Source organism: Sorex araneus, chromosome X (assembly GCF_027595985.1).
Source record: "Sorex araneus isolate mSorAra2 chromosome X, mSorAra2.pri, whole genome shotgun sequence".
Taxonomy (NCBI): Eukaryota; Metazoa; Chordata; class Mammalia; order Eulipotyphla; family Soricidae; genus Sorex; species Sorex araneus.
This window is the reverse complement of record NC_073313.1, coordinates 181,206,487-181,231,368: the sequence shown is the minus strand read 5'-3', so window position 1 is coordinate 181,231,368 and position 24,882 is coordinate 181,206,487. Positions and strand designations below refer to the sequence as shown.

General features: G+C 49.4%; 1 protein-coding gene across 2 annotated transcripts in view; it reads right to left on the bottom strand.

The window, feature by feature from the left end:
• The window catches only part of STEAP3 (STEAP3 metalloreductase), a 58,619-nt gene that overhangs the window by 20,345 nt on the left and 13,392 nt on the right, over positions 1–24,882 (bottom strand). For both annotated transcript variants that reach the window (XM_055123428.1, XM_004608159.2), the window contains exons 2-4: positions 13,837–14,336; positions 10,933–11,460; positions 2,265–2,429 (exon numbers count right to left, since the gene is read on the bottom strand). In XM_055123428.1, coding sequence (XP_054979403.1) covers positions 2,265–2,429; positions 10,933–11,460; positions 13,837–14,328 — 1,185 coding nt within the window. In that variant the 5' untranslated portion in view covers positions 14,329–14,336. The remainder of the gene's footprint in view (positions 1–2,264; positions 2,430–10,932; positions 11,461–13,836; positions 14,337–24,882) is intronic.

Sequence of the window (24,882 nt, the reverse complement as noted above, 5' to 3'; positions counted from 1 at the left end):
ATTGTGACTCTCTTAGGGGGAACAAATCTTTGCTCAGATCTCTCTAACCCTTGTATAAAGGGAACTAAAGTGAGATGAGGGTGGTCAGCTGGGTCAGTCACTGGCTGCTCATCTCTCAGAAAGATCTGTGGGCTGCCTCGGGGCTGCACATCATGAGATTTTCTTTGGAAACTTAAGAACGGAAGGAATGGGATGTAGCCCAGTGATTGAGGACTTGCCTCGCTCCATTCCCAGCACCAGAAAAGATGTTCACAGATACATAAATGCAAGTTGGGGTGCATTTGACATAGCAATGCCACTTCTGGGAATATGTCCTGGAGATGCAAAAAAACACAGTAGAAATGACACCTGCATCTGTATGTTCACTGTAGCACTGTTCACAATAGCCAGAATCTGAAACCCGAATGCCCGAGAACAGATGACTGTTTAAGAAATTTTGGTATATCTAAACAATGGAATACTATGCAGCTGTTAGAAAAGATGAAATCATGAAATTTGCATATAAGTGGATAGACATGGAGAGTATCATGATAAGTGAAATGAGTCAGAAAGAGAGGGACAGACATAGAATGACTGCACCCATTTGTGGGATATTAAGTAACATAGTAGGAGACTAACACCTAAGGACAGTAGGGATAAGGGTCAGGAGGATCACTCCATGGCTGGAAAGCTGGTCTCACATGCTGAGGGAAAAGGCAGCTGAGATAGAGAAGGGACCACTAAGAAAATGATGGTTGGAGGGCTTGCTCAGGATGGTAGATGAGTGCTGAAAGTAGACTATGGACCAAACATGATGGCCACTTAGTACCTGTACTGCAAAATATAACACTCAAAAGGAGAGAGAGAGTAAGAGGGAATGTGGCTGCCACAAAGGCAGGGAGTAGGAAGGTGTGGGGGGTGGAGGGAGGGATACTGGAAACATTGGTGGTGGAAAACAGGCACTGGTGGAGGGCTGGGTACTCAATCATTGTATAACTGGGTACTCAATCATTGAAATATAATCATGAAAGTTTGTAAGTCTGTAACTATCTCATGGTGAGTCATTAAAGTATAAATTTTTTTAAATGTCAAAAAAAATGTTGGGGTGGGAGCAGGGCAGAGAGATAGCTTGGGGAGGCGGGGCAGAGGTAAGACACTTGTTTTGCATATGGCTGTGGCAATCACGACGCAGCACTGAGTATGGTCTCCTGAGTACCATCAGGGGTCACTCCTGAGCATGAGTCAGGGACAGCCCCCGAGCACTGTTGGGTGTGGCTTAAAACCAAACCAAATGAACAAATAAATAAAAGCAATTAGGGGGCCAGAGCGACAGCATAATGGGTAGGGTGTTTGCCTTGCATGCGGCTGACCCAGGTTTGATCAACCCCCTCCATCTATATGGTCCCCGAGTGCTGCCAGGAGTTATGCCAGGTGTGGCCCCAAAACATCATCATAATCATCATCATCATCATCAAAGAAACGCAATTTTTGAGGCCAGAGAGATAGCTCAACTGAGTATATTCTTTGTGAGGTTTCTAGGTTTGATTTCTTAGCATCACGAGTCCCTCAAACACTGCTGTGTTGGAGCCCCCAAACTAATAGTAATGATAAGAACAATGAATTGGTAGAAATGAAGGCGCCTAGTGAGGGTTCAGTGGTAAAAGCATCTGCTTTGCAAACTAAGGGCTGTGAGTTCAATCCCTGGCATCACTCTGCTGGCCTACATATGACCCAGAGGCTCTGCTATTTGGGACTCCAGCACCACCACCAAGTGTGTGATCCCTGCTCTCTAAAGTTGCAACAGCACCAGAAAATGAGAAACAAGTGAAAAATAAACTGTAGAGGGGCCAAAGCGATAGTACAGCAGGTAGGGTGCTTGCCTGCGTCTGACTGACCTGGGTTTGATCCCCAGCCCCCCATCTGGTCTCCTGAACCCTGCTGGAAATGATCCCTGAGTGCAGAGCCAGGAGTAAGTGCTGAACACCACCATGTGTGGCCCACAAAGCCCTCCCAAACCCCCCAATAAATAAACTATAGAAGCAGAGACTGTTGCCTGCAGGGTTCCAGACTGCACCGTCCCCTGTTCTCATGTGCCTGAGCTGGCTGTGCCCTGTGAAGTTAGAGGGTGGGGGGAAACACCCTTTTCCCAAGCGGGCCCCTCGTCAGAAGCCTTGGGAGTGGTGATGATAGAGGGGCTCCACGGTGGAAGCAGAGGTGGCTCAGGTGGGGAAGGTCCTGCCCAGGGGGCCACGCTCAGTTGCTCAGCCGAGGCAGAGCCCACTTACCTGCACGAAGCTGAACTCCCTCCAGTTGAGCGAGTTCGCAATGGACGGCAGCGAGGTGACGGCCAGCAGGGCCAGCGTGCCGAGGGCCAGCACGCCCAGCGACAGGTAGATCTCCATCCTCCAGACTTCCTCCTCATTCCACAGGTGACTCTTATTGGTCAGGACCTGAGAGGGTGGAAGCAAAACCATGTCCTGGGGTGCAGGTGGGTGCAGGGGCAGGCGGGGAGTGAACGGCAGCTTCCTCCACTCCCCCACCCTGGCTCTGTCCTCTGCATTTCTCAGATGCCAGCTCATGAAAACCTCCCCCCTCCCCCAGCCCCGTGAACAAGAACCCAGGAGGTGCATCGGAGCCCCCATCACAGATGAGGGAGAGGAGGTACCAACCAAAGATCTTCCCCCACGGACACATTCAGCTTTGAGAAGGAGGGCCGCTGGGCCCAGAGACTAAAGAGTCACCTGAGGGGCTGGAGCGATAGCACAGCGGGTAGGGCGTTTGTCTTGCATGCGGCCAACCCGGGTTCAATTCCCGGCATCCCATGTGGTCCCCTGAGCACTGCCAGGAGTAATTACTGAGTGCTTGAGCCAGGTGTAACCCCTGTGCATCGTCAGGTATGACCCCAAAAAAAAGCAAAAAAAAAAAAAAGAGTCACCTGAATCTACAGGGGGAGAGGGAGGCAGTCAAGCTGCCTGGGTGACCATGCCTGGGTGACCATGCCTGGGTGCATGCCTTCTAGCCTGTCTCCCCCAGACACATGGCCCTCCTGCCCGCCCTCCCGCAACACCCCTGCCAGGAGCCTTCATCATTGCCTCTATTTGAATACTCTTGTTCTCTCTCCTCTCTCTCTCTCTCTCTTCTCTCTCACACTCACATGCTTTCTCACATACACTTACACACACAGTCACACTCACACTCTCTCACACACACACTGGCACACACACCCCAGTCCCATCAATGCTCCCTGATTCCGAGCCCCTGGTTCCACCTGCCCTCTGATTCCCCCTCTCCATTTTAGGCATTTAGTGTTGGCTCAGCTGTTGCCAGGCAACGGAACTGACATCCAGACACCCAGCAGCTCGGCCAGCTCATCACACGTACCTGCTAGATGCCAGGCCCACATGCCCACCGCAAGGCTTCCTAACCGCCCGGCTCAGGACCCTCACCAAGCCCCAGGGACACATAAATTGGGGTGCTCTCTCCCCACTCCCGGGTCCGGAGTGTTCTCCCTCCTCCCTCGGCACCCCGAGTGCCTGCAAGCTGAGCACAGATGCAGGGGAGACCTCTCATTGTGGCCTTCCCCCAAGAGCCCACGTTTCCAAATTACAATGGGAGCTGCCTTCCTGGAAGTGGAGGCATACTCTGAGAAAGCTCAGCAACAGGGGTGCTGTCATTCTCCCGGAGAGCAAGGGGCAGCCTCACCAGCAGGGAGCGAGTGAGGCAGGGCGAGGGGGTAACATGAGGACTTAGACTTTTGAGAAACTATTTCAGCAGGGGGGGGAACCCCAAGCAAAAATAAAAAACTAACAAAAGACCTGAGTCCTGGGATCCTGATAGAATATGAAAGATGAACCGGTTGCAATTCTTATGAGGAAGTTTGGAGAGATGGGGAAATGGCATCTGCGCGAGGCTCTTGGTGCGAGCTGAGGAGAGTCATTTAGCCTTGTCCTTCCCTGCGACTCTTCCCTGTTTAGAGATAATCTGCCTGGCCACAGGCAGATTCTGTGCCAACAAGAAATGGACCAGTGGCATCCACTAGTCCTTATCCTTGTCCCAAGGGCTTGCTTTCCTTCCTTCCTTCCTTCCTTCCTTCCTTCCTTCCTTCCTTCCTTCCTTCCTTCCTTCCTTCCTTTCTTTCTTTCTTTCTTTCTTTCTTTCTTTCTTTCTTTCTTTCTTTCTTTCTTTTTTCTTTCTTTCTCTCTCTTTCTTTCTTTAAGGCTTGCTTTTCTTTCTTTCTTTCTTTCTTTCCTTCCTTCCTTCCTTCCTTCTTTCTTTCTTTCTTTCTTTCTTTCTTTCTTTCTTTCTTTCTTTCTTTCTTTCTTTCTTTCTTTCTTTCTCTTTCTCTCTTTCTTTTTTTCTTTCTTTCTCACACCCAGAGATGCTCAGGGGTTACTCCTGGCTCATGCACTCAGGAATTACTCCTGGCAGTGCCTGGGGGACCATATGCTGGGAATTGAACCCGGGTTGGCTGTGTGCAAGATAAATGCCCTACCCGCTGTGCTATCGCTCCAGCCCCAGGAAGGATTTATGTTCAATTTCTGTTCTATTTTAGTGCAGCCAGGTGCCCCATGGTGACTTAAAGTCTCACAAAGGACCAGGGATCTGGGGTCCCAGTTTCTCACCCCACGGGCTAGAAGTGCAAGTGGTGGGTTGGGCATTCAGGAGCTTGAGCCTCAGTGCCCCACTCTGACGGCGGGGATGAGGGCAGAGGTCATGGGGGAATCCTGCACGGGCCCAGGTGTGTATCAGGTAGGAACTCCCATCTGCACGTGCCCACCCAGGACTGAGGTGCCGTACCTCCTGAAGCCCAGAGTCTTGCTCACACCTTAGCAGTGTTAACAACTGCTGTTGAATTAAGTCCTGTCCTTGCAGGACATTGTTTGAGCTTCAAATATACTTCATTAGTCATTCCTTTCTGTATTTTGCTGAAGATGAGGCAAGTCACATCAGAAGTCGGAGTTTGGCGGATAACAGACACATACCACACTGGCTTGCAAACCTGTCTTGGTTGTCCCCTGCAGGATTTGGTCTCCCAGCTGTGGTGATGCCCGGCAGGGGTGGGTGAAGTGGGCACAGATGGGCAGAAAGGGATCTGCGTGAAGGTCTGTGTTCTGGCTACCTCCAACAGCCATGGCATTTTTTACTCCTCCCATCCCCCAGCCAATCACGATGCTGCCTCCAGGGACAGTGTCACCCCCGGCTCACTGAATTACAGCCTCCCTGTTTCTCTAGCGATTCTTTCCTGTTTAGAGATAATCTGTCTGGCCACAAGGAGAGTGTGTGCAAACAAGAGATGGACCGGTGGCATCCACTGGTCCTTATCTTTGTCCCAAGTCCAGTTGTTGGAGTGGAGGGAAGGGCTTGGTCCCCAGAAAAGGAGGAGGTAGATGGGCCGCCCAGGCTGGTGGAGAAGGGCCTGGCAGCCACGCCTAATACCGATGCTGCCACTAGGGGGCAATCGTGACACCCTGGGGGTTCCCTGCTCAAGCGAATAGCAACTATTCTGAATGTATTTATCCATTAAGGGACTAAAGGAACAATGTTTGTGAAATAAGCTGATTATGACCAGCACATGGAAGGTAATATAATCTGGTCTAACAATCATTACAGTCGTGTAATAAGTGGCAGGTGCTGTGATTATTTTCTGTGGTGCCAAGAGTCAAAACTCACACGTGCCAGGCATGCTCTAACTGCTGAACCACACCCCCAGCCCGAAGCCGCTGGTTTCTATGGCCGGTCTTGTTCCAAGTTCTTCATGTGCTCCTCATAAGAGATGGCTGGTGGGGGCTGGAGCGATAGCACAGTGGGTAGATTCCTAGCATCCCATATGGTCCCCTGAGCACTGCCAGGAGTTAATTACCTGAGTGCACGAGCTAGAAGTAACCCCTGTGCATCACTGGGTGTGACCCAAAAAGCCAAAAAAAAAAAAAAGAGAGATGCCTGGTGGAGCGTGAGCGATAGCACAGCAGTAGGGTGTTTGCCTTGTATGAGGCCGACCCGGGTTTGATTCCCAGCATCCTATATGGTTCCCCAAGCATCTCCAGGAGTAATTCTTGAGTGCATGAGCCAGGAGTGACCCCTGTGCATCACTGGTTGTGACCCAAAAAGCAAAAAAAAAAAAAAAAGAGAGAGAGAGGCCTGGTATTGGCTTTGTGGTGGCCAATGCAGTGATTGGTTACTTGGCATCCATACTCTGGGAACCTGGATTAGGAACCATAGTTTTGGAACAGGCCTCGAAGCTGGGGAGAAGAGGGCTGGAACTGAGTCCAGCAGCAGACGGACCTGCAAATGACTCATTACTGTGGGCCATCAGGAAACAAATCGAAACAAAATACCACAGGCTGGGGTTGGAGAGATAGCACAGATAGCACATGCCTTGTGTGGAGCAGACCTGGGTTCAGTCCCTGGCATCCCACATGGTCCACTGAGCACTACCAGGATCCTCAGGCACAGAGCCAGGAGTGAGCCCTAAGCATCTCCAGATGTGACTCCCAAATCAAAATATACAACCGGCTAATAATGGAGGCAAGTGGTGGTGGCAGGGTAGAGTAACTGCGTGTATATGAACCAAAAAACTTAACACCATTGCAACTTTCTAAACTGTAATAGAGAACATTACAATTGTTTTTAATTAAAAAATTACAGCCTATCATAAGGGCACTAATAGGGAATGAGGGACTGAGGCTGGGGAGTTTAACAGAGGCAGAGTTTGAAAGTGGGAATAGGAATTTGCCAGGTGACAAGGCTTTTTAGGGTGAGGCGTCGGCCAGAGGGATGAGCTCGGCTGGCCTGGAGGACAGGTGGGCTCAAGGGGCACGAGTCTCAGGAGCAGTGGGTATCTGAGATGGGGAGAGGGCCGGACTGTGTGGTACGGGTCCTCCTCATCCCGAGGGCACTGGAGCTCGGGCCTCTTCAGCCTCGAGGCCCTCAGCATTGTGCTCCGGTTCTCTGACAGCCTGGGCTTGGGTTGGGGAGAGGCTAATAGAGGGGCTCTGCACTGTCTTTGGTCTATCTCGATCTCTGCTTTAGATCTGTGACTCTGCATTTCCAGGCAAGGAGAAGCAGAAGGCGCTGTACAAATATTAGTTGTTGTCGGCGGGGGGAAAGAATGTCAACAAACCTGGCTTGAGAGGTGTTTCTCCAAAGATGGGCCACAGCACTGCCTCCCAATTAGGGGCTTTCAGGCAACCTTGGTGAGCTGCCAGCTCCCAGGATCACAAGGTGCTGTGGGAGGGGGGCCAAGGGCAGACTGGAAGTCACCCACCAGAGGGCCAACGGTTTGCAGCCGACTGAAGTGACCCTTTAGATCCTGACCGTGTGCTTGTTGGGCCCCTCTCCTGCATCAGCTTGAATACCTCCAGGTCTGGCCGACTCATTGCTGGCCGGGCTGTTTTGCTTTGGCAGCCACCGCCTGCTCCTTCTCACCACTCTCCACCCCTGCATGCTCACACCAGCCAACCCCAGCTCTACCCTAAAACCAGCTTAAGCCACTTTGAGTGCCAGAAGAGCTTTGATCCCATCCTCCGAGGTTGATGCTCGCCTGCAGCCTGGCAGCCTCCAGCAGGCCCTTGGGCCCAAGGGGCTTTGGAACTCTGGAAAAGTCCCCCGAAGGCAGCCCTTCGTTTCCTGGAAACACCAGCTTCACAGAACACCAAGGGGAGTATCGGCAGGGTGGGGCCTTTAGAGACAGGAGGCCCCGGGGGAGGGACGGAGGGTAGGCTCAGGGGATTGGGGCCCATGGGGCCAAGGGAACATTCCCCCTCACCCGCTGCCTGAGTCCCCTTTTTGCCACAGACATCTTCTACCTCCCGGGCAGCAAACGCCAGTCCAGTCCCTGAGGAGTCACGCAGAGCTCGGGGCCGAGCTGGCTGACTCATGCTAGGAGCAAATACCATCACGGGGCATCAGGCATGTTAGGATAGGGAACACCTTGATCTTCACATCAGAGCCCCAAAGACGGGCTGGGGCTGGCTCAAGGTCAAGGTCTCTGCTCTAGTCAGTGTCGGTGGGGGGTGAGAGGTGAGGACTCTGGCCTCCATGCCACCACACAGCACCTAACGCCAGGGAGGAAACTGCTCTTCCTGCCATGGTGGCTCCAGAACGGGCTGGCTTTGGAGTCGGAAGCAGATGCTCAGTGAGCAAATGAGTGAATGACCTGAGTTCTGACGTCATTAACTCCTCTGCTCATTTTGGGCGTGTTTCTCTGTAGGAAGTGGTAAGAAAGTGAATGCGGATCTGGTGCTGAGTGACTAGGCGTGACCTCCCAGCTCTGCTACTTACTGGCTATGTGATTTTAGTCAAGTGGCTTACCCTCTCCGTACCTTAGTTTGCCTCTCTGTGAAGAGAAGGCGGCGGGAGGGGGGGAGGTGTCATACAGCACCTGCTTTACAGGAGTAAGAAAAGGGTTCAATGAATTCACACCCAGAAGCCCTGAGAATTGTACTTGGAGCTCAGCAAGCTCCCTTGAGGGGTGTGTGAGTGTTACTCCGCCTCCCCTTCTTATTTCCAGCAGGCATTCTGCACTTGGCCTGAAATCTGGGGTTCTTCTTTTTTCTTCAGAAAGCCTAAACCCACAGATGCATCGATGCCAAGCGCCCGTGGGCGGGAAGGATGCGGCCATCTGGGTAGCTGCCAGCAGTGGGCAAGGCCCCTGAGAGCCAGCAGGGGCTGGAATCTATGGCTACTGGGGGAAGGATTGGGGAGGGGTGCCCTGCCGGCTTCCTTTCCTGGTGAGGTGGGTCCAGCCTCAGCAGGATCAGAAACTGCAGGGCCTCCTGGGGGCTGGGGGAGATGAGTAGTGCTCCCTGCACCTGGGCAACATGCTCAGCGTCCGGGGAAAGGCAGCCCTGTCCTCCCTCACAGAGATGAGCTAGCACTCAGCTGCAGGCCGTGAGCTTGGGAAGCAGGAAGGAGCACTGGCTCTGAGGATTCAGCCGGCGCAGGTGCCCTCGCCCCTCCCCCTTCCCTGGCAGCCTGCAGGCCAGAGAGCACCAGAGATGTTTCTTAAATGAGTGGACACTTGCCACCCTGAGTCCTGCTCTGACAGCCTCCTCCATCTTAGTTAATGACAGGGCCAGGCCCCGGGCACTCAGGCCCAACCCCCCTGGTCTTTCTGGGTCAGCTCCCCTGGCCCCCTGGCCCCTGAGAGCCTGTCCTTTCAGGCTTTCTCGCCCAAGGCCACTCGGCCCGCCCCGAGCCTTGCCGTCCTTGCCAGAGCTCCTGCGTGGCCCGCTCATGCTCTCTCTGCATTTGCTTTGCTTTGCACCCCTCCCCTGACCAAGTCCTCTGCTGAGTCCTGCTCCTCGGCTCCTCTCAGCACTGTCACTGGCTCCCGATCTGATGCCAAGTCTCAGCCAAAGCCCGGCCTGACCAGTCTGCAACCCTCCCCCCGACCACCGGACCTCCCCTCTCACCCTGCCCAGTGTGACCATGCGGGGGCTCAACGGTGCCCCCAGGGTCAGCATGCCAGGATCCTTGGTTTTGGCTGCTCCTGAGCTGGCCACCGGCTCACCCTGACCTCCTCTTCCTCCTTTGCAACAAGCCCCCCCCCACCTGTCACCGCACCAGGTGACACCCCTGGGGTGGGCTTCCCCACTCTATTTTTCTCTTCTTTCTTTCCTTGACTTGGGGGAAGTTTCTGGGCAGTGCTCCTGGCAGGCTTACTCCTGTCTCTGTGCTCATGGATCACTCGGAGAAGTCTATGATACGCAGGGTTCTGAACTGGGTTTGAGCACATGCAAGGCAAGCACCATATCTCTGAGCTCTCTCTCCTGTCTGCTGTTTGATTTTTCTCCTTAATACCAGCAACTCTCTAAATATCCTCCCTAATTAACTACATTTATTGCACTTACTGAAGTGAACTACTAAGGTTATTGTACCTCTCTCTTTCTTTCTTTCTTTCTTTCTTTCTTTCTTTCTTTCTTTCTTTCTTTCTTTCTTTCTTTCTTTCTTTCTTTCTTTCTTTCTTTCTTTCTTTCCTTTCTTTCTTTCTTTCTTTCTTTCTTTCTTTCTTTTTTCTATTGTGCCACATCCAGCAGCGTTCAGGTGTAACTCCTGGCTCTGCACTCAGCAATCAATCTTGGTGGTGCTTGGTGTACCACATGGGATGCTGGGGATTGAACCCAGGTCAGCTAGTTGCAGGCAAACAGCCTATCTGCTGTACTATTTCTCCACCCCCTGTTGTATTCTTTTTAAGAATTTTTTTTTCTCACAGTGATTCAATAAAATAAAAAAATAAATAAAAGAAAACACTTAGAGGTGGGAAAATACAAAAAAAAAAGCTACTTGCAGTGCTGGAGAGATAGTACATCACGTAGGGTGTTAACCTTGTATGTGACCAACTTGGATTTGATCCTTGGCATCACATACAGTCTCCCGAGTTTGCCAGGAGTGACCTCTGAGTTCAGAGCCAGGAGTAAGCCCTGAGCACTGCTAGATCTGCCCCCCCCAAATAAACCTTAAAAAAATAAATAAAGAGTGACTATGGAAGGGGAGTGGCCCAGAACAATGCTAATGCAGGTAGGGTACTTGCCTTGTACACAGCTGACCCAGGCTCAATCCCTGGTACCCCATATGGTCCTGTAAGCCCTGCCAGGAGTAAGCCCCTGAGCACTGCTGAGTCTGGCTCCAAAAGAAAACTAAAACAAATGAAAAAACTGTTTGGAAATAAATAATTAAATACGAACAAGTATCTTCTATAAGGTACTTCTAGAAGGTGCTTGAAGTGTGTCGCTGGGGGCAAAAGGTGGAGCTGATTCCCAGGTCTGACTATGCCACGTCTCTGTCTCTTCTTCCTGGGCTGCTCCAGAAGCACCGGGATATTTGTTTTGTTCACCGTTACTCAGAATCGGGGGAGTGGGGATGTGGGCGTTGCCTCGTGGGAAGATGCAGGCACGACCTGCAGGCTGTGTGCACAGGGCGAGGCCAGTAGGGGGCGGTAGCGGGCCCGCTTACCTGCTTGACGGCCTGGTTGACCAGGTCGTAGCGGTGGGCGCGGCGCAGCGGCAGACAGAAGCTGTAGACGGCGTGCAGGGCCGCGCAGAAGAAGCTGAGCAGGCCTATCTGCTTGCGGTGCTGCAGCCAGTGGTCCAGCCAGTCGGGGAAGCGGCTGTACTTGGTGCCGCGCTGTAGCTGCAAGGCCGCCGCCAGCACGCCGGGCAGGTAGACCAGCGACAGCAGCACGTAGGCCACGCACGGCAGCGTGGTGTTGACCACGGCCACGGGGATCTTGTAGAACTTGTTATTGTTCGCCTGCACGTAGGGCTGCAGCACGTCCCGGACGAAGTTGTAGGCAAAGAAAAAGACGAAGAGCCCCAGGGCCAGGAGAGTGGGTACCTTCCAGCCCGGGAAGAGGCGCAGGGGCATGGCCTCCACCTCCCGGGACGAGGCTAGGGACCCCATGTCCACGGGCGTGAAACCCAGGGCGTGCACCAAGGAGGAAACCGTGCGCTTGGCTTCCGGCTGGTCGCTGCAGATGGGCACCTGTGGGAAGAAGTGCGGGAAAATTAAATTTGGCCCCAGCACAGAATGATCGCATGCTTTTGTGGAATGTAAAAAAATTGTATAAGGCTAATACTGAAGGACAGTAGAAACAAGGGCCAGGGTGTTAGGTCTATGGCTAGAAGCTTGCCATTGGAGGGGAGGGGTGAGGCAGGGGGAGGGCAACTGGGATAGAGAAAGGACCACTATGACAATGATAGTTGGACAGATACTCTGGAAGAGTCCAGAGAGAGAGAGAGTCATCACTCTGGACAAGAACTGAGTGCTGAAAGCAGGGAAAGGGATACACATGATGACCCTTCAGTACCTGTATTGCGAATCATAATGCAGAGAGAAGAAAATGGCAGGCTGGGGGCGAGGATGGAGGGACGGAAACTGGGGACACTGGTGGTAGGAAATGTACACTGGTGAAGGGGTGGGTGTGGGAACACGGTACGACTGAAACCCCATCATGAACAACTTTGTAACTGTATCTCATGGTGACTCAATTTAAAAAAAAAATCATCAACTGCTAAGCCAACAACCCCTCCATCTCCCACCCCACCCCCCCAAAAAATGCTCCCAGACTGTGAGGCTACACAGAACCTCAGAGAACATCTGCAACAAACTTTTTTCTGAGCAGCAGAGGAAACTGAGAACCTGAATCGCCAGTGAACTGTGTTGCTGGGCGCAAAATGTAGATCTGATTCCCAGGGAGCAAAAGGCAGATCTGATTCCCAGGCCTGCCCCCCCTCCCTTTGTCTGGCCAGGCCTGCAGAGCAGTACTGGCCACTCCAGGAAGGCATCAGGGCTATCTTAACACTGGATGCACTAGCGCAGTCATTGTCAAGAGCAATAATACTTTGTAGGTAGCCCCAGGGGCCCTTGGAGAGGGAGCTCTCAGGACCGTAGCTTACCTCAGGGGTCACTCAGCAATTTTATTTTGTATATAGCCCTAACTATTTGTCTTCTTTTGTTGTTGTTGTATATGGGGGTCACACCTCATGTCTGATGGTCCATCTCGGCTAATTGCTCAGGGTGTGTCTCCGGTAGTGCTCAGATTTTGCGGTACTAGGAATTAAACCTGGGCTTCCTATATGCAAAGCCTGTGCTCCAGCTCTTAGCACAAGCTCCTCCCAAAACCCCAAACATATAGCTATGGCTACATCTATCTCTTAGTCTATAAGTGTTTCCCCCTTGGAGAAATGCTGTCCCCAGACCACTGTGGTCCTCAAAGCACTAAGCCATCCACCAGCCCAGATTTGTAGCCTATTACTCTTCACCTTAAGGTCTGGTGCAGGCACAAAATACCCCCAGACTCCAGACCCTCTGTATGCCTCATGGACTTTGCTGACTCTGCCACGGTCATCTGGTCTACCAATATAGCCTGTGTGTGTGTGTGTGTCAGATGTCACACAGTGGATCCCTCAATCTCACTATAAGCCAGAAGGTAGTACCTACTATTCCCATTTTTCAGGTGAAAAAACTGAGGTCTGGGAACCTCATTTTTCACCTCTATGCTCCTGCAGATAGTTCTTGCAGCCTAAGAAGTCCTCTGTGCTTCCCCTGCCACACAACAGAAGGTGAGGCCAAGGCTGAACTATCTTGCCCAGCTAGGGTCTCCCTCAGTGCCCTCTGAGCCCTGACACCCAACACTCATTCTGGCTGACTCACACTTGGATACCATGAGATACAAACTGCAGTGAGGGGCAGCTAGGCACCTGTAGGTTCTTTTATGGCTGGCATGAAAAGACACAGAGGAGTTAGCAGGGCTCACTGCTGGAAGTTCTCACACATAGGTAGAAGCTGGCATCCGTCCTCTTGGCACATACACACTGACTTGGTGAGAGCTCCTCCTACCAACTTGGGCTATTCTCTGGAACCACTTTCCACCCCCCAGAAAATCCTGCTGTTGCCTATTCTGAGAAACCTCCTCAGTTCTTGGAAGCCGAAGAGAGTGAAATCAAGTTCCAGACATGCCTGCTTCTTTAGGGCCTGGCACGTAAGCGTGTGACTCTCTCTGTACAGTCCAATCTGTACAGCAGCATCTCTCTTCTCTCTTCTTGATCCCACAGGGTAACCAGAAAGCCGTTTTGCTCCCTAAGAAATCAAGTGACCGAAGAAGAAAGAGCTCAGGTTTCAGATTCCTAGGAACTGGGTGCAAATCCCATGTCCAAGCCTCTGTTTCCTGCTCTGTGAAGCGGAAGGTTGTGGTAGTGAGCTGAGCTGAGACAACACACATGGGACCTGCACTCTGAAAGGATAAATACCACAGAAGTGACTGTGACTGCTAGTTGTTGGTCATCTGGTCTACCAACACGGACCAGCACCTGTGTGTCAGGCCAACCAGAGGATGGTGGCTGACCTGCAGAAACCTACCTGTCTGTTCCCGTCTCGCGGGCCGGACTGCAGGGTCCAGGCGGAGATGACATTGAAGGCCTTGACCACAGTGCAGGCGGGGAAGAGCGAAGCCAGGTACTCGGCGTTGGACTGGCGGTGCTGGAGATGCTCCTGCTCTGTGGGGTTGCTCACATCCACCAGGATCTTGCCAGCGAGCTGGTCGCTGAGACCACAGAGTGAGGAGTAGTGCTCGCGGTACACGGCCACGAAGATGACCTCGGGGGTGCCCACCGCCTCCTCCTGGAAGGTCACTTGTGCTGCTGAGGGGAACAGCCCAGCCGTGCGTTTGGGGTTGCGGCTCCCCACCACCACGCTGAAGCCGGACCCCACCAGGCGTGTGGCCAGGGAGCGAGCAAAGTCCCCACTGCCCAGGATGCCCACTTTGGGGACCTCATTGGGGGCTTCAGCGAGGCTGCCGTCGCTCTCCACCAGGCGATGGCTGAGCAGTGGCTTGTCCATGTCTCCCGGCATCTTGGTGGCTGGAAGAGAAGGGGGTGGATGAGCGGAGGGCTCCCAGACGGTCTCTCTGACCATGCTCTCCCCTTTGGCCACTAAACCCACAGGCCCTCATGAGTGCTGGAATGTGCTGGCATAGGAAGGGGGGCCGTGGGGACACTGTGTGGCTCAGCCCCTCCCTGAGGACACTCGCTGCCAGGGGCAAATTCATGAGAGGGAATGCAGAGACAGAAAGGCATGAGATTTTCATGATTAATGCTACTTTGTTTTCAGAGAGATGACTGCCGTATCCAAGGGAGGCTCTGAACCCCAGCCTCCCTCTCTTTCATGCTATCTTCAGCATCCAGGATGGTGGGATGTGCTCCCGTGCATGTTTGCATTTGCATTTTGGAATGGGATATGGGTGATGCATCTTAAATGCAGTTTAAAAAATTATTTATTTTTTAATTGAATCACCATGAGATACACAGTCACAGTTACAAAGTTGTTCATGATTGGGTTTCAGTTATATAATGTTCCAACACCTGTTAAACAAATTTTGAAGTTAGGGTCCTCATTTGGTTACATCATTTGCCATGTACAAGTGCCGGGTACAGAACCGGCACTCAGAATTTGTGAAAGGAATGAACGAACACCAAGCAACTGTTCTTTAAGGATGGAAATGAATGTGGATCCTGAAATTAGATCAGAATGGGGTCTTGAGATGGCGGGGGTGTGTGGAGGTGGGCGAGGGTGTCCGAGAGTTTCTTCAGTGAGCCTAACTTATGAGTGGAGATAAAAGAAGCTGGAATCTTAGGCTGGATTATAGTAAACATAGATAAGGAAGATTGCATTTTATTAACTAATTTATTTTGGTTTGGGGGCCACATCCAGCAGTGCTTAGGGCTTACTTCTGGCTCTGTGCTCAGGGATCACCCATGGCAGGGGACCGTATGCAGTGCTGGGGATTGAATCAAAGTTGAATGCATGCAAGACAAGCACCTTACCTCCCGTATTATCTCTCTGGCCTGGAAATACTGCATTTTAGTGGCCACCAACTTCTAACTAAGTTTTGCTGCTTTCCTTTAAGTACGAGTGTAAGCCAAAAATTTGTAAGTTTGTCACTACTAATGATCAATGCCATCACCTATTTAATCATGAAAGAGTTGCTATTTAAATCCATTAGGGGGTGGATGCTGGACATCAAGCTTGGTAACCGAATTTAAAACTAGTGCTACACCTACTATACATTGCTGTACCCACTGTATTATTGCTCCAGTCACAATTTTTAATTCTTTAGCAACCAAAATTTCAGTTTTGAGACTTAAAATTTAGTTACATGATGTTGCATAGAAGGAACACTCTTAAAAGATTTGACATATAATTAAAATACACAAAATTATCAGATTACTATCCCTTTCTTAGAATGAAGAAAGTTTTTCTAATGCCCCAAACTGTCAGTATTGTAGTATACATTTATTGAACCCTAAATTTATTTGAATTGTTTCTAATTTTTACTCTGATAAATTATACTCTTCTTTCATGTTAAAAATTTTTAATGATAACTTGAAAGTAAAATTTGAGCAAGTTATTGGTAATTGTGTTGAATCTAACATTGTTTTCTCCCCCAAAGAAATAAAAGCATTTCTTTGAGGTTAAAAAAAATCAGGCTTGGTTTCTTTTTTCTTTCTGGTGCAAAAATTGAACCAAAGGCCCCACAACTGCCAAAAAAAATCACTCTACTACTCTTGAGATATACACACCAGCAATTAATCTCAAGGATTAAATATGGTAGATAGAGGCCAGAGATGTAACTCAGTGGTAGAGCACTTTCCTTGAATGTATAAGGCCCCAGGTTTGAGTCCCTTGGACCCCTCCTCATAAAATAAACATAAAATGTGGTAAATAATCACTGTCACTGTCATCCCATTGCTCATCCATTTGCTCAAGCGGGCACCAGTAACGTCTCCATTGTGAGACTTGCTGTTACTGTTTTTGGCATATCGGATACGCCATGGGGACCTTGCCAGGCTTTGCCATGGGGGTGAGATACTCTTGATAGCTTGCCGGGCTCTCCGAGAGGGGCAAAGGAATCAACCCAGGTCGGCTGTGTGCAAGGCAAACGTTCTACCCGCTGTGCTATCGCTCCAGCCCAAATATTAAAAACCAAGTGTTAACAATTCTAAAGGGAGAAATAGACAGCAATACATAATAACACTGGGGAATGTCAATAGCCCGCTTTCAATAGTGCATAGATCATCCAGACATAAAATCAGTACAGAGACATTTGACTTGCGGAACTTACTAGACAAAGGAGATGTAAGAGACATGTATTGAACATTTCACCCAACATCAGCAGAATACACATTCTCCTCAGGTGCCCAGGGAACTTTCTTTAGTGAAGATCATAGGTTGTGTCATAAAATAAGTTTCAGCAAACATAAGATTGAAATCATATCAAGTACCTGTTTTGGCCACAGTGGTGTGAAACTACAACAAAGGGGGGTGCTAGAGTGATAATACAGTGGTAAGGCATTTGCCTAGCATGCAACCAACCCATGTTCTGTTTCCAGTACCCCTTTGGTCCTCCCAGCCCCTGAGGAGTGATCCCTGAGCACAGAGTTAGGAATAAGCCCTAAGCACCACAGGATGTATTTCCCACCCCAAACCAAATCAATACCAGGAGGTAAACTTAAAAATTTATAAATATGCAAAATTGATATATTCTGAAACAGACAATGAAGAATAAATAAAAAAGAAAATTTAAAAAGTCTTGAAACATGGCTCTAGGGAGATAATTTGGCAGTTAAGGAGCTTGCCTGGCACATGGTAGACCTGGGTTTGATCCCTGGATCCCCATATGGTCCTCCAAGACCGCCAGGAACGATCCCTGAGCACAGAACCAGGTGTAAGCACTGAGCACAGTTGTGTGTGCTTCCCCAAGGTTTCAAAACAAGTGAGAATGGATGCAACGTACCCAAACTTACATGATATAGCAAAGCAATCCTAAGAAGTAAGTTGATAGCTCTGCAGCTACACTAAGAAAAAAGAAAAATCTTAACTTTGTACCAGAAGAAAAAAGAAAACACACAGCAAATTAAGCCTCAAATAAGGCTAATGGATGAAAAGACAATGATTAGAATGGAATTTGATCAAGACAAATGAGTTAATTTTTATTTATTTTTAATTTAATTTTATTTATTTATTTTTTGTTTGGGGGCCACACCCAGCAGTACTCAGGGGTTACTCCTGGCTCTGCACTCAGGAACCACTCCTGGCAGTGCTCAGGGGACCATATGGGATGCCAAGGATCAAACCTGGGTTGGCCACATGCAAGACAAACATCTTACCCGCAGTATTAACGCTCTGTCCCATGAGTTTATTTTTAAAGTCAACAAAATTGACAATCTTAGTCTAAAGCTAGATTTAAAAAAGATTAAAATACAGATAGCAACTTATGTTAGAGAAATACAAAAGATCATGAGACTATTATAACTGTTTATATGTAAAAATATTGAACAACTCAGAAGAAGTAGAGAAATTTCCCAAAAGGCAGAATCTACCAAAACTGTATGACGAACAAAAAGAAACTCTGACCAGGCTAATGGTGAATAAGAAGATGGAACTGTTAATTTTAAAAATATCCCACAGGTAGTGGGGGATGGGTGGGGTTGGTGAGAGGGATACTGGGATCATTGGTGGAGGTGAATGGGCACTGGTGGAGGGATGGGTAAACAATCACTGTATGACTGAAATGCAGACACAAAAGTTCATAAGTTTGTACCTGTACATCACAGTGATTCTCTAATAAAAATTTAAAAAGAAAAAAATCCCACAAAGAAATACCCAAAATTCATTTGTTTTACTGAATCCTACCCAAGGGTGCATACTCATTTTTCTCCAATTCCAAGGCAATTCTATGAATCAGTTTTACACTCATAACAAAGAAAAATAAAGATATCTCAAGAGAAAAAAATTTCAAGTCAGTATTTCTGATTAAGTTAGATATGAAAATCTTGAACAGAATACTAATAAACCAAATTAAATAGCATGTTAAAAGATTCTACACATTACCAGATAGAATTTATCCCTGGGATGCAAGGATGGTTTAATATATTCAAACCAATGATATGATACACCACAATATGATACACCACATAAGCAGAATGAGTAATTAAATACAAATGGTCATCTCAATGAGTGGATAAGAATAATGTAGCAAAATTTAACATCCTTCATGATAAGAACTCTCAACAAACAGGAGAGAAGCACTCGACATAATAAAGGCCTTATGTAACAAGTACAATCTAACATCATATTCAATGATGAAAAAACTTAAAGCTTTTTCCTCTAAGATCAAAACCAAGACAAGGATACTTTTGCCACTTCCATTCAATGCAGTACTTGAATTCCTGGTCAGAGCAATAAGTCAAGGAAAAGAAATAAAAATCATTCAAATTAAAAAGGAAGATGTAAAATTGTTTATACACTACATGATCTTATATATGAAGATCCTATGGTTTGGGGCTGAGGGTGTGGCACAATTGATAAAGTATCTTGCACATACAAGACCCTTGGTTTGTTTGATTCCAGGAAACTCAGTGATCTTCTGAGCACCATCTGGTGTGGCCTGGTGGTAACTTAGTAACATTAGACCCAGAACAACAACAGAACTGTTCCCCATGATTAATTAACAATAAAACAAAACCCCAATGCCTCTACCACAAAGCTGTTAAAATGAATAAAGTAGGGCTGGAGAGAGTAGAGGGGTTAAGGAACTTGCCTTGTACATGGCCAAGTCTGGTTCAGTCCTCAGCACAACATATGCTCCCCTGAACACTACAAGGAGTGATTGTCAAGTACAGAGCCTGGAGTAAACCCTGAGCACCAGTGGGTGTGGCCCCCAAATAAAAAATTTAAAAAGCTAATAAACTAATTCCAAAAAGTTGTAGGTAATAAAATCAGCATCGACAATCAGTTGTTCCTACACATTAAAATGAACTAGCCAGAAAGCAAAGACAGCAATTCTATCTGCAATGCTGCCATAACTGTGAGCCCATGACTGTGAGCCTGTCCTTGCAAAGGTGGAGAGCACTTACTGCTTGGTTATGGGGATATTTTTCACATTGTGATGTCAACTGGCGGCTTCCACCTCTGACCTCCCCACCACCACCTGCCTGCTGTGTGACCTGAGGCCAGTCAGTGCCTTGGTTTCCCCAGTTCTGAAAGGGGAGCAATCAAAGCAGCTTCTTTATAGGGATAAGGTAACTCACCTTAATTCAATCTGTGGGAAGCACGTGGAACAAAAAAAAAAAACCTTGCTGGGCACAGACGCTCACAGAAGGCATCAGTCTACAGTTACTAAGCAAATTCTGTCAGCCAGCATGGGCCCTGGCAAGGGGCAAGGCACTGGAAGGATGTGGACAGCAGTTCCCCAGCCCTGGGGAATGGGGTCATGATAGGGGCTTAGCTGGCTGCTCTTCAGTCTGAGATGCAGGGGAGTGAGTGTCCCCAGTGGGGGCTGCAGCATTTCCTGGTCACTCAGGTCTGGGACAGACACTTGAGGCCTTTCCCGGAGGCTGCCGCACCAAGCCAGAGACACCAGCCCTGGGGCAAGCTTTGCCTTGAAGCAGGAGACTCGTGCTCAGGTCTCTAGAGCAGCTCTCCACCTTTGCTAGCAATTTGGAGAATCCCCATCTTTATTTTCTGGTCTTCTCCCCAGAAATCACCCTGTGCCGAGTACCTTTATCATATTAAAGACAAGTCAGATCTGTGGTCCTCACTCTTGGGTGCTTTGCAATCTCATGTGTATGAGGGACTTTGGGGAAGCAAGTGTCAGATAAGATGTGCCCATCAATGACTTGGACACAGATAGGGCCTGGGGCAGTGTGAGGACATGGGAGTGCTTACCCAGGACATGCTACTTACTTCCCAAGGGAATTCTGCATTGGACACACATGGCATCTGCACTGATACTCAAAGCACTCTGATGATTTACAGAGGACGAAGAGAGAGAAGGCTCAAAGAGCATGTGCTTTGCGTGTGGAAGGCCTGGGTCTAATCCCCCATAGTGCCTGGTCCATGGGGAGCAACCGCCAAGCTTTCACCTTCGAGCAGCTCCTGGGAAGTACCAGGTGGGGTAGTTCCCAAACAAAGAACAGGCAACCCAGACCAAAATAGAAGGAGAGGGAAGAGGCAAGGAGAGCCAGAATGAATCCCGCTGTTAAGTCACAGACACAATATCACCAGGCAGGGAAGAAGTCCCTTGTGGCCAGATCAAGAGAGCAGGTCCTGTGTTAGAAACCCCAAAGTCGCTGCTGCCTGCCCAGATGGCCTGCACTGAGTGACTCATCCTGGCTGGGCCTGGGTCCCACCTCCCCTATTCTCCTGGGAAGGAGATATGATCCTAGTGCAGCCAGCATCAGTCCTGCCCACCTCCTCACCTTCCCAGGAGGTGTGCAGAGAGGCACTGAGATTGGTGTGCAGGGCAGGCAGATCCTAGAGTTCCCCATCCCCACTGTGGTACCATTCAGGCTCACTGGCCACCATCTCCTTCCCAACATTGCCAGGGGACTAAAGTTGTGCCTAAGAGCCCCACCTGTCTGTCTGCTCTTGCCAGCTCTGTGCACTCAGAGGCAGGCCATTAACTCTGGGGAGAGGGCACCCCTAAGAATCAAGGGGCTAGCAGATGCGAAGGCTGCCTCCAAAAGGCAGTGCATATTTCAGGGGAAGCTAACAAAGCTCAGCCTGAAAGGCATAAGAGGATGCGCTTGGTGGGGCTGGAGTGATAGCACAGCAGGTAGGGCATTTGCCTTGCAAGCAGCTGACCCAGGTTCGATTCCCAGCATCCCATATGGTTCCCTGAGCACTGCCAGGAGTGATTCCTGAGTGTAAAGCCAGGAGTAACCCCTGAGCATCACTGGGTGTGGCCCAAAAAGCAAAAAACAAACAAACAAATAAACAAAAAAACACAAGTGGATGCGCTTGGGTCTCTCCTTTGCATTTCCCCACTTGGCAAGATGTTTTTGTTTTGTGGTTCAAGAACAGAGGCCAGTGACAAGCTTCTATGTAAGGCAACGCAAAGAAATTCTCACTGGCCACCAGAGGATATACAAGTGGCTATGTTCACAAATTACTTTGCACCATAACAGATCAGCCTTCTTTCTGCAAAATTACTCATGGAGGGACCTGGGGATCATTCAGTGACTAGGAGAATGGCTACTTAAACTTTTTCACAGATGCCAGAAATAGCCCCTGGAGATATCTTGCCAGCTCCAGCACCATTCTTCCTCTTGGCAGGACATCAATCCAACATGTGCCTCATAAAGCCCTCCCCAGTCCACTTGCAAGAAATGGAGATCAAAGAGGAGAAATGGCAGCTCACAGAATGGGAGGGAAAAAACTGCATATCATGTCTCTGAAAAGGAACTGATTTCTAAACTAAGAAATCTTCCAACTCAATCTTAAAACGACAACCACCATAAAAATGGGCAAAGGATTTGAATTGACAAGTCATCAGAAAGAGGATATACAAGTGGCTAAACCTCCTCACAGAAAGATGATGCACATCATTTACCTCCAGTGAAGAGCAAGTTAAAACCACTTCACTGCCACTAGGATGCTTTATCAAACAGACGCTAAGTGTGGGTAAGGCTGTGGAGGCAGAGAACCCTCACCCATGGCTGGTGGCACTGTGAAACATCGCAGCCCTGGTGGAAAAGTCTGATAGCTCCTTGGAAGTTCCAGTCCTAGGTAAATATACAAGACAAAGGGAAACACAGGGCCTCACAAAAATGTGTACATCTGTCTTCTCAGGAACAATATTCCCAAATGGAAACAACGGTAGTGTCCAGTGAAAGCTGAACAAATTAGTCCAGATGTGACAGATTCATATAAGGAAACAGTATTTGGCAGTAAAACAAACAAAAAAAAAATGCAGTGTATGGAGGAATCTCAAAAACATGAAGTTGAGTGAAAGAAGCCAGTAGCAGCAGACTACGAATAATGACTGCATTTCCAAGAAGCCCTAAAAATAAGCAAACCTAGAGAAACAGAAAAGAAGTAGGAAATTCAGGGAAGTGGGGAGCAAGTGATGATTCATTGGCGGAGGGCTGCTTTTTGGAGTGACCAAAAAGTCCTAAAATGGTGGGGGTGGGCATCCAGCTCTGTGAAGAGGCGAAAACCCAGGGAATTGCATCCCTTCAGTGCTGGATAGTATGGAGTGTGAGGTTGGTGGATAAAGTCTCTACAGAAAAGGAATGGAGACGCCTGTCGTTAGCATGCGCCAATGGTGAGAAACAAGACTTGGGAGAGACCCTCACTCAGGACTCTGGGGCTCCAAGCAGGGTTCTGGGTGCTCCTGTCATCCTCCAGTGGGCCCCAGGTGCTTGTCACCATACCGGGTTGCTCAGCCCTGTCACCTTCCAGAGGAGCAAAGCGTATGTGGTCCACACTAGTAGTGGTGATTGAGGGGGTCCTGGAGGATAGAGTTTCCTGGGCCTCTGAGTGGGGCCTGCAGTTGGTGCTCACACGGCTCCTCTTCCCCTCTCGGCCACAGCTTCATGAGGGGCCAAGAGCAAAGCAGCTGCAGTTCCTGGGCCCGAGGGATCCCCCTGGGGAAGGGGTCCTCTAAGGATAGGCAGCTGGGGCCTAGCCCAAGGCTGACAATCTTCTGGGCAGGGTTTTGGTCTCATTCATTTCTCTTTCCTTCCAAATTCCACCCCCGACTCCTCTTAGCCAGAAGATCAGTCCCCCCGGGAGTCATCTTTGGCCGTTGGGAGCCTGCCCAGCCTCCAGCTCAGGAGAGCATTGGTAAGTTCTGCCTTAGTAAACCACCCTTGAGACCAGATCACAGGCCCGAGAGGCAGTGGAAATTCTGTCCCACCACTTACAGGTAGCCTCAGAAAACCGCTTCCCTTCCCTGGGCCTCAGTTTCCTCCTCTGTACCGTGAAGCGAGGACTCCAGTGAGCAGCTAGCAGAAAGGGGTGGATAAGCTCATCAGCGTGTTCTGGGCCAAGGGGCAAAGCCATAGTTCAGTGGGGAGGGTGTTTGCCTTCTACCTGGCTCAACCCAGGTTCAATTCCAGGCATCCCATATAGTCCCCTGAGCACTGTCAGGAGTAATTCCTGAGTGCAGAGCCAGGAGTGACCCCTGAGCATCAATGGGTGTGACCCCAAAAGCTAATAAATAAATAAAATTTTAATTTTTTTTTTTTAAAAAGAGTGCTTTGGGTTGAGCCTGCTCTGGATGCTCATTTTTCATTTTGGCCTTCTCTGTCTTGGATTTTTAAAATCCCCTTTTCTGTGGCAGGCAGAAATAGATGCATCTAAATCAATAGGGGGTGTTCTCTGTTGAATGGAAAAAAATCTACTCGAAGATTTTCTAAACTGGGTTCCGGGAGAATGGTTTAGAAGCAGGCATGCGTTTCTGAGTAGGACAACTGGAGGAAAGAGGATGGAGGCGCCACTGTTTGAACTCAGAGGGGGAAACGCAGGGCAGTGGAGCCCTGGAGGGGGTATAAGAGAGAGAGAGGCTGGAGCATGCAGGGGATTGGGGGCTGAGGCTGGGGTATCTGAGAGCCCTCAAGGGACAAAGGGCTAGTTCTGATGTCAGTTCCCTGCCAGGGACAGCCCTCATGTTGGGGTATCCAGATCACCTCATGTCCCTGGACAGGACAGTGCTGGACACCAACAGTACTGGATGCCAATGTGCACAGTCAAAACTCCATGTATTACTTAGACTAGAGAGTCAGCCCTGTGTACTCTTCCAAGGTTCTACACTGAGGCTGGTCTACCTCTAAAATCCCAAATCTGCCGCTAGAAAATCTTTAGCAGAGAAATGGCCCCACTGAGTTCAAACCTGTGATACTCAATGTTCAGCCAATTTTCTCCTTCCTGGGCTCCAAGTATTTCAAGGGTGAGCACTGAGTCAAACTCACATTTGTAAGACCAGCACTCAGCCCTGTGCAAGGCACACATCTGGCCAAACTCTAGCAGTTCTCCTGGAAGCTTTGTTGAAATATATCACTGGGCAGGGGCAGATGGTACAATGGTAAGGCATTGTCTTGCACATGGCTGAACCGGGCTCAGTCCCTGGCATCCCATACGGTCCCCCGAACACTGCCAGGAGTGATTACTGAGTGCAGCGCTAGAGGTAACACTTGAGCACCAACAGGTGGGCCCCTAAACCAATACACACACAAATATACCTATGTTACTGAGTTTCCCCTTTCCTTTCTAATGCTGCTATTGCCAAAAGACCCCTTTGAAGACCAAGGTAAAAACCTGGAGGAATGGTGTTGAGACTTTGAGTCATGAGTTCAATTCCTAAGATCCCACATGTGCTGAACACAGTCCTGCCTGTGATCCCGGGTCCACAGTGATTTCTGGTCAGGTCAGATATGCATAAACATCATTAAAAGGGATGCCCACCACAGTGGGAGAATATGTGTGATCACCCTGGCCAGGAACTCCAGATTCTGGCGAATACTTCAGATTTGTGTGAGCACCACAGCCTCCTATGCAGCTGCTAACTTCTGGTGAACACCACAATCAGGCGTGAATGCAACCCACAGTCACCACAACAAGAAG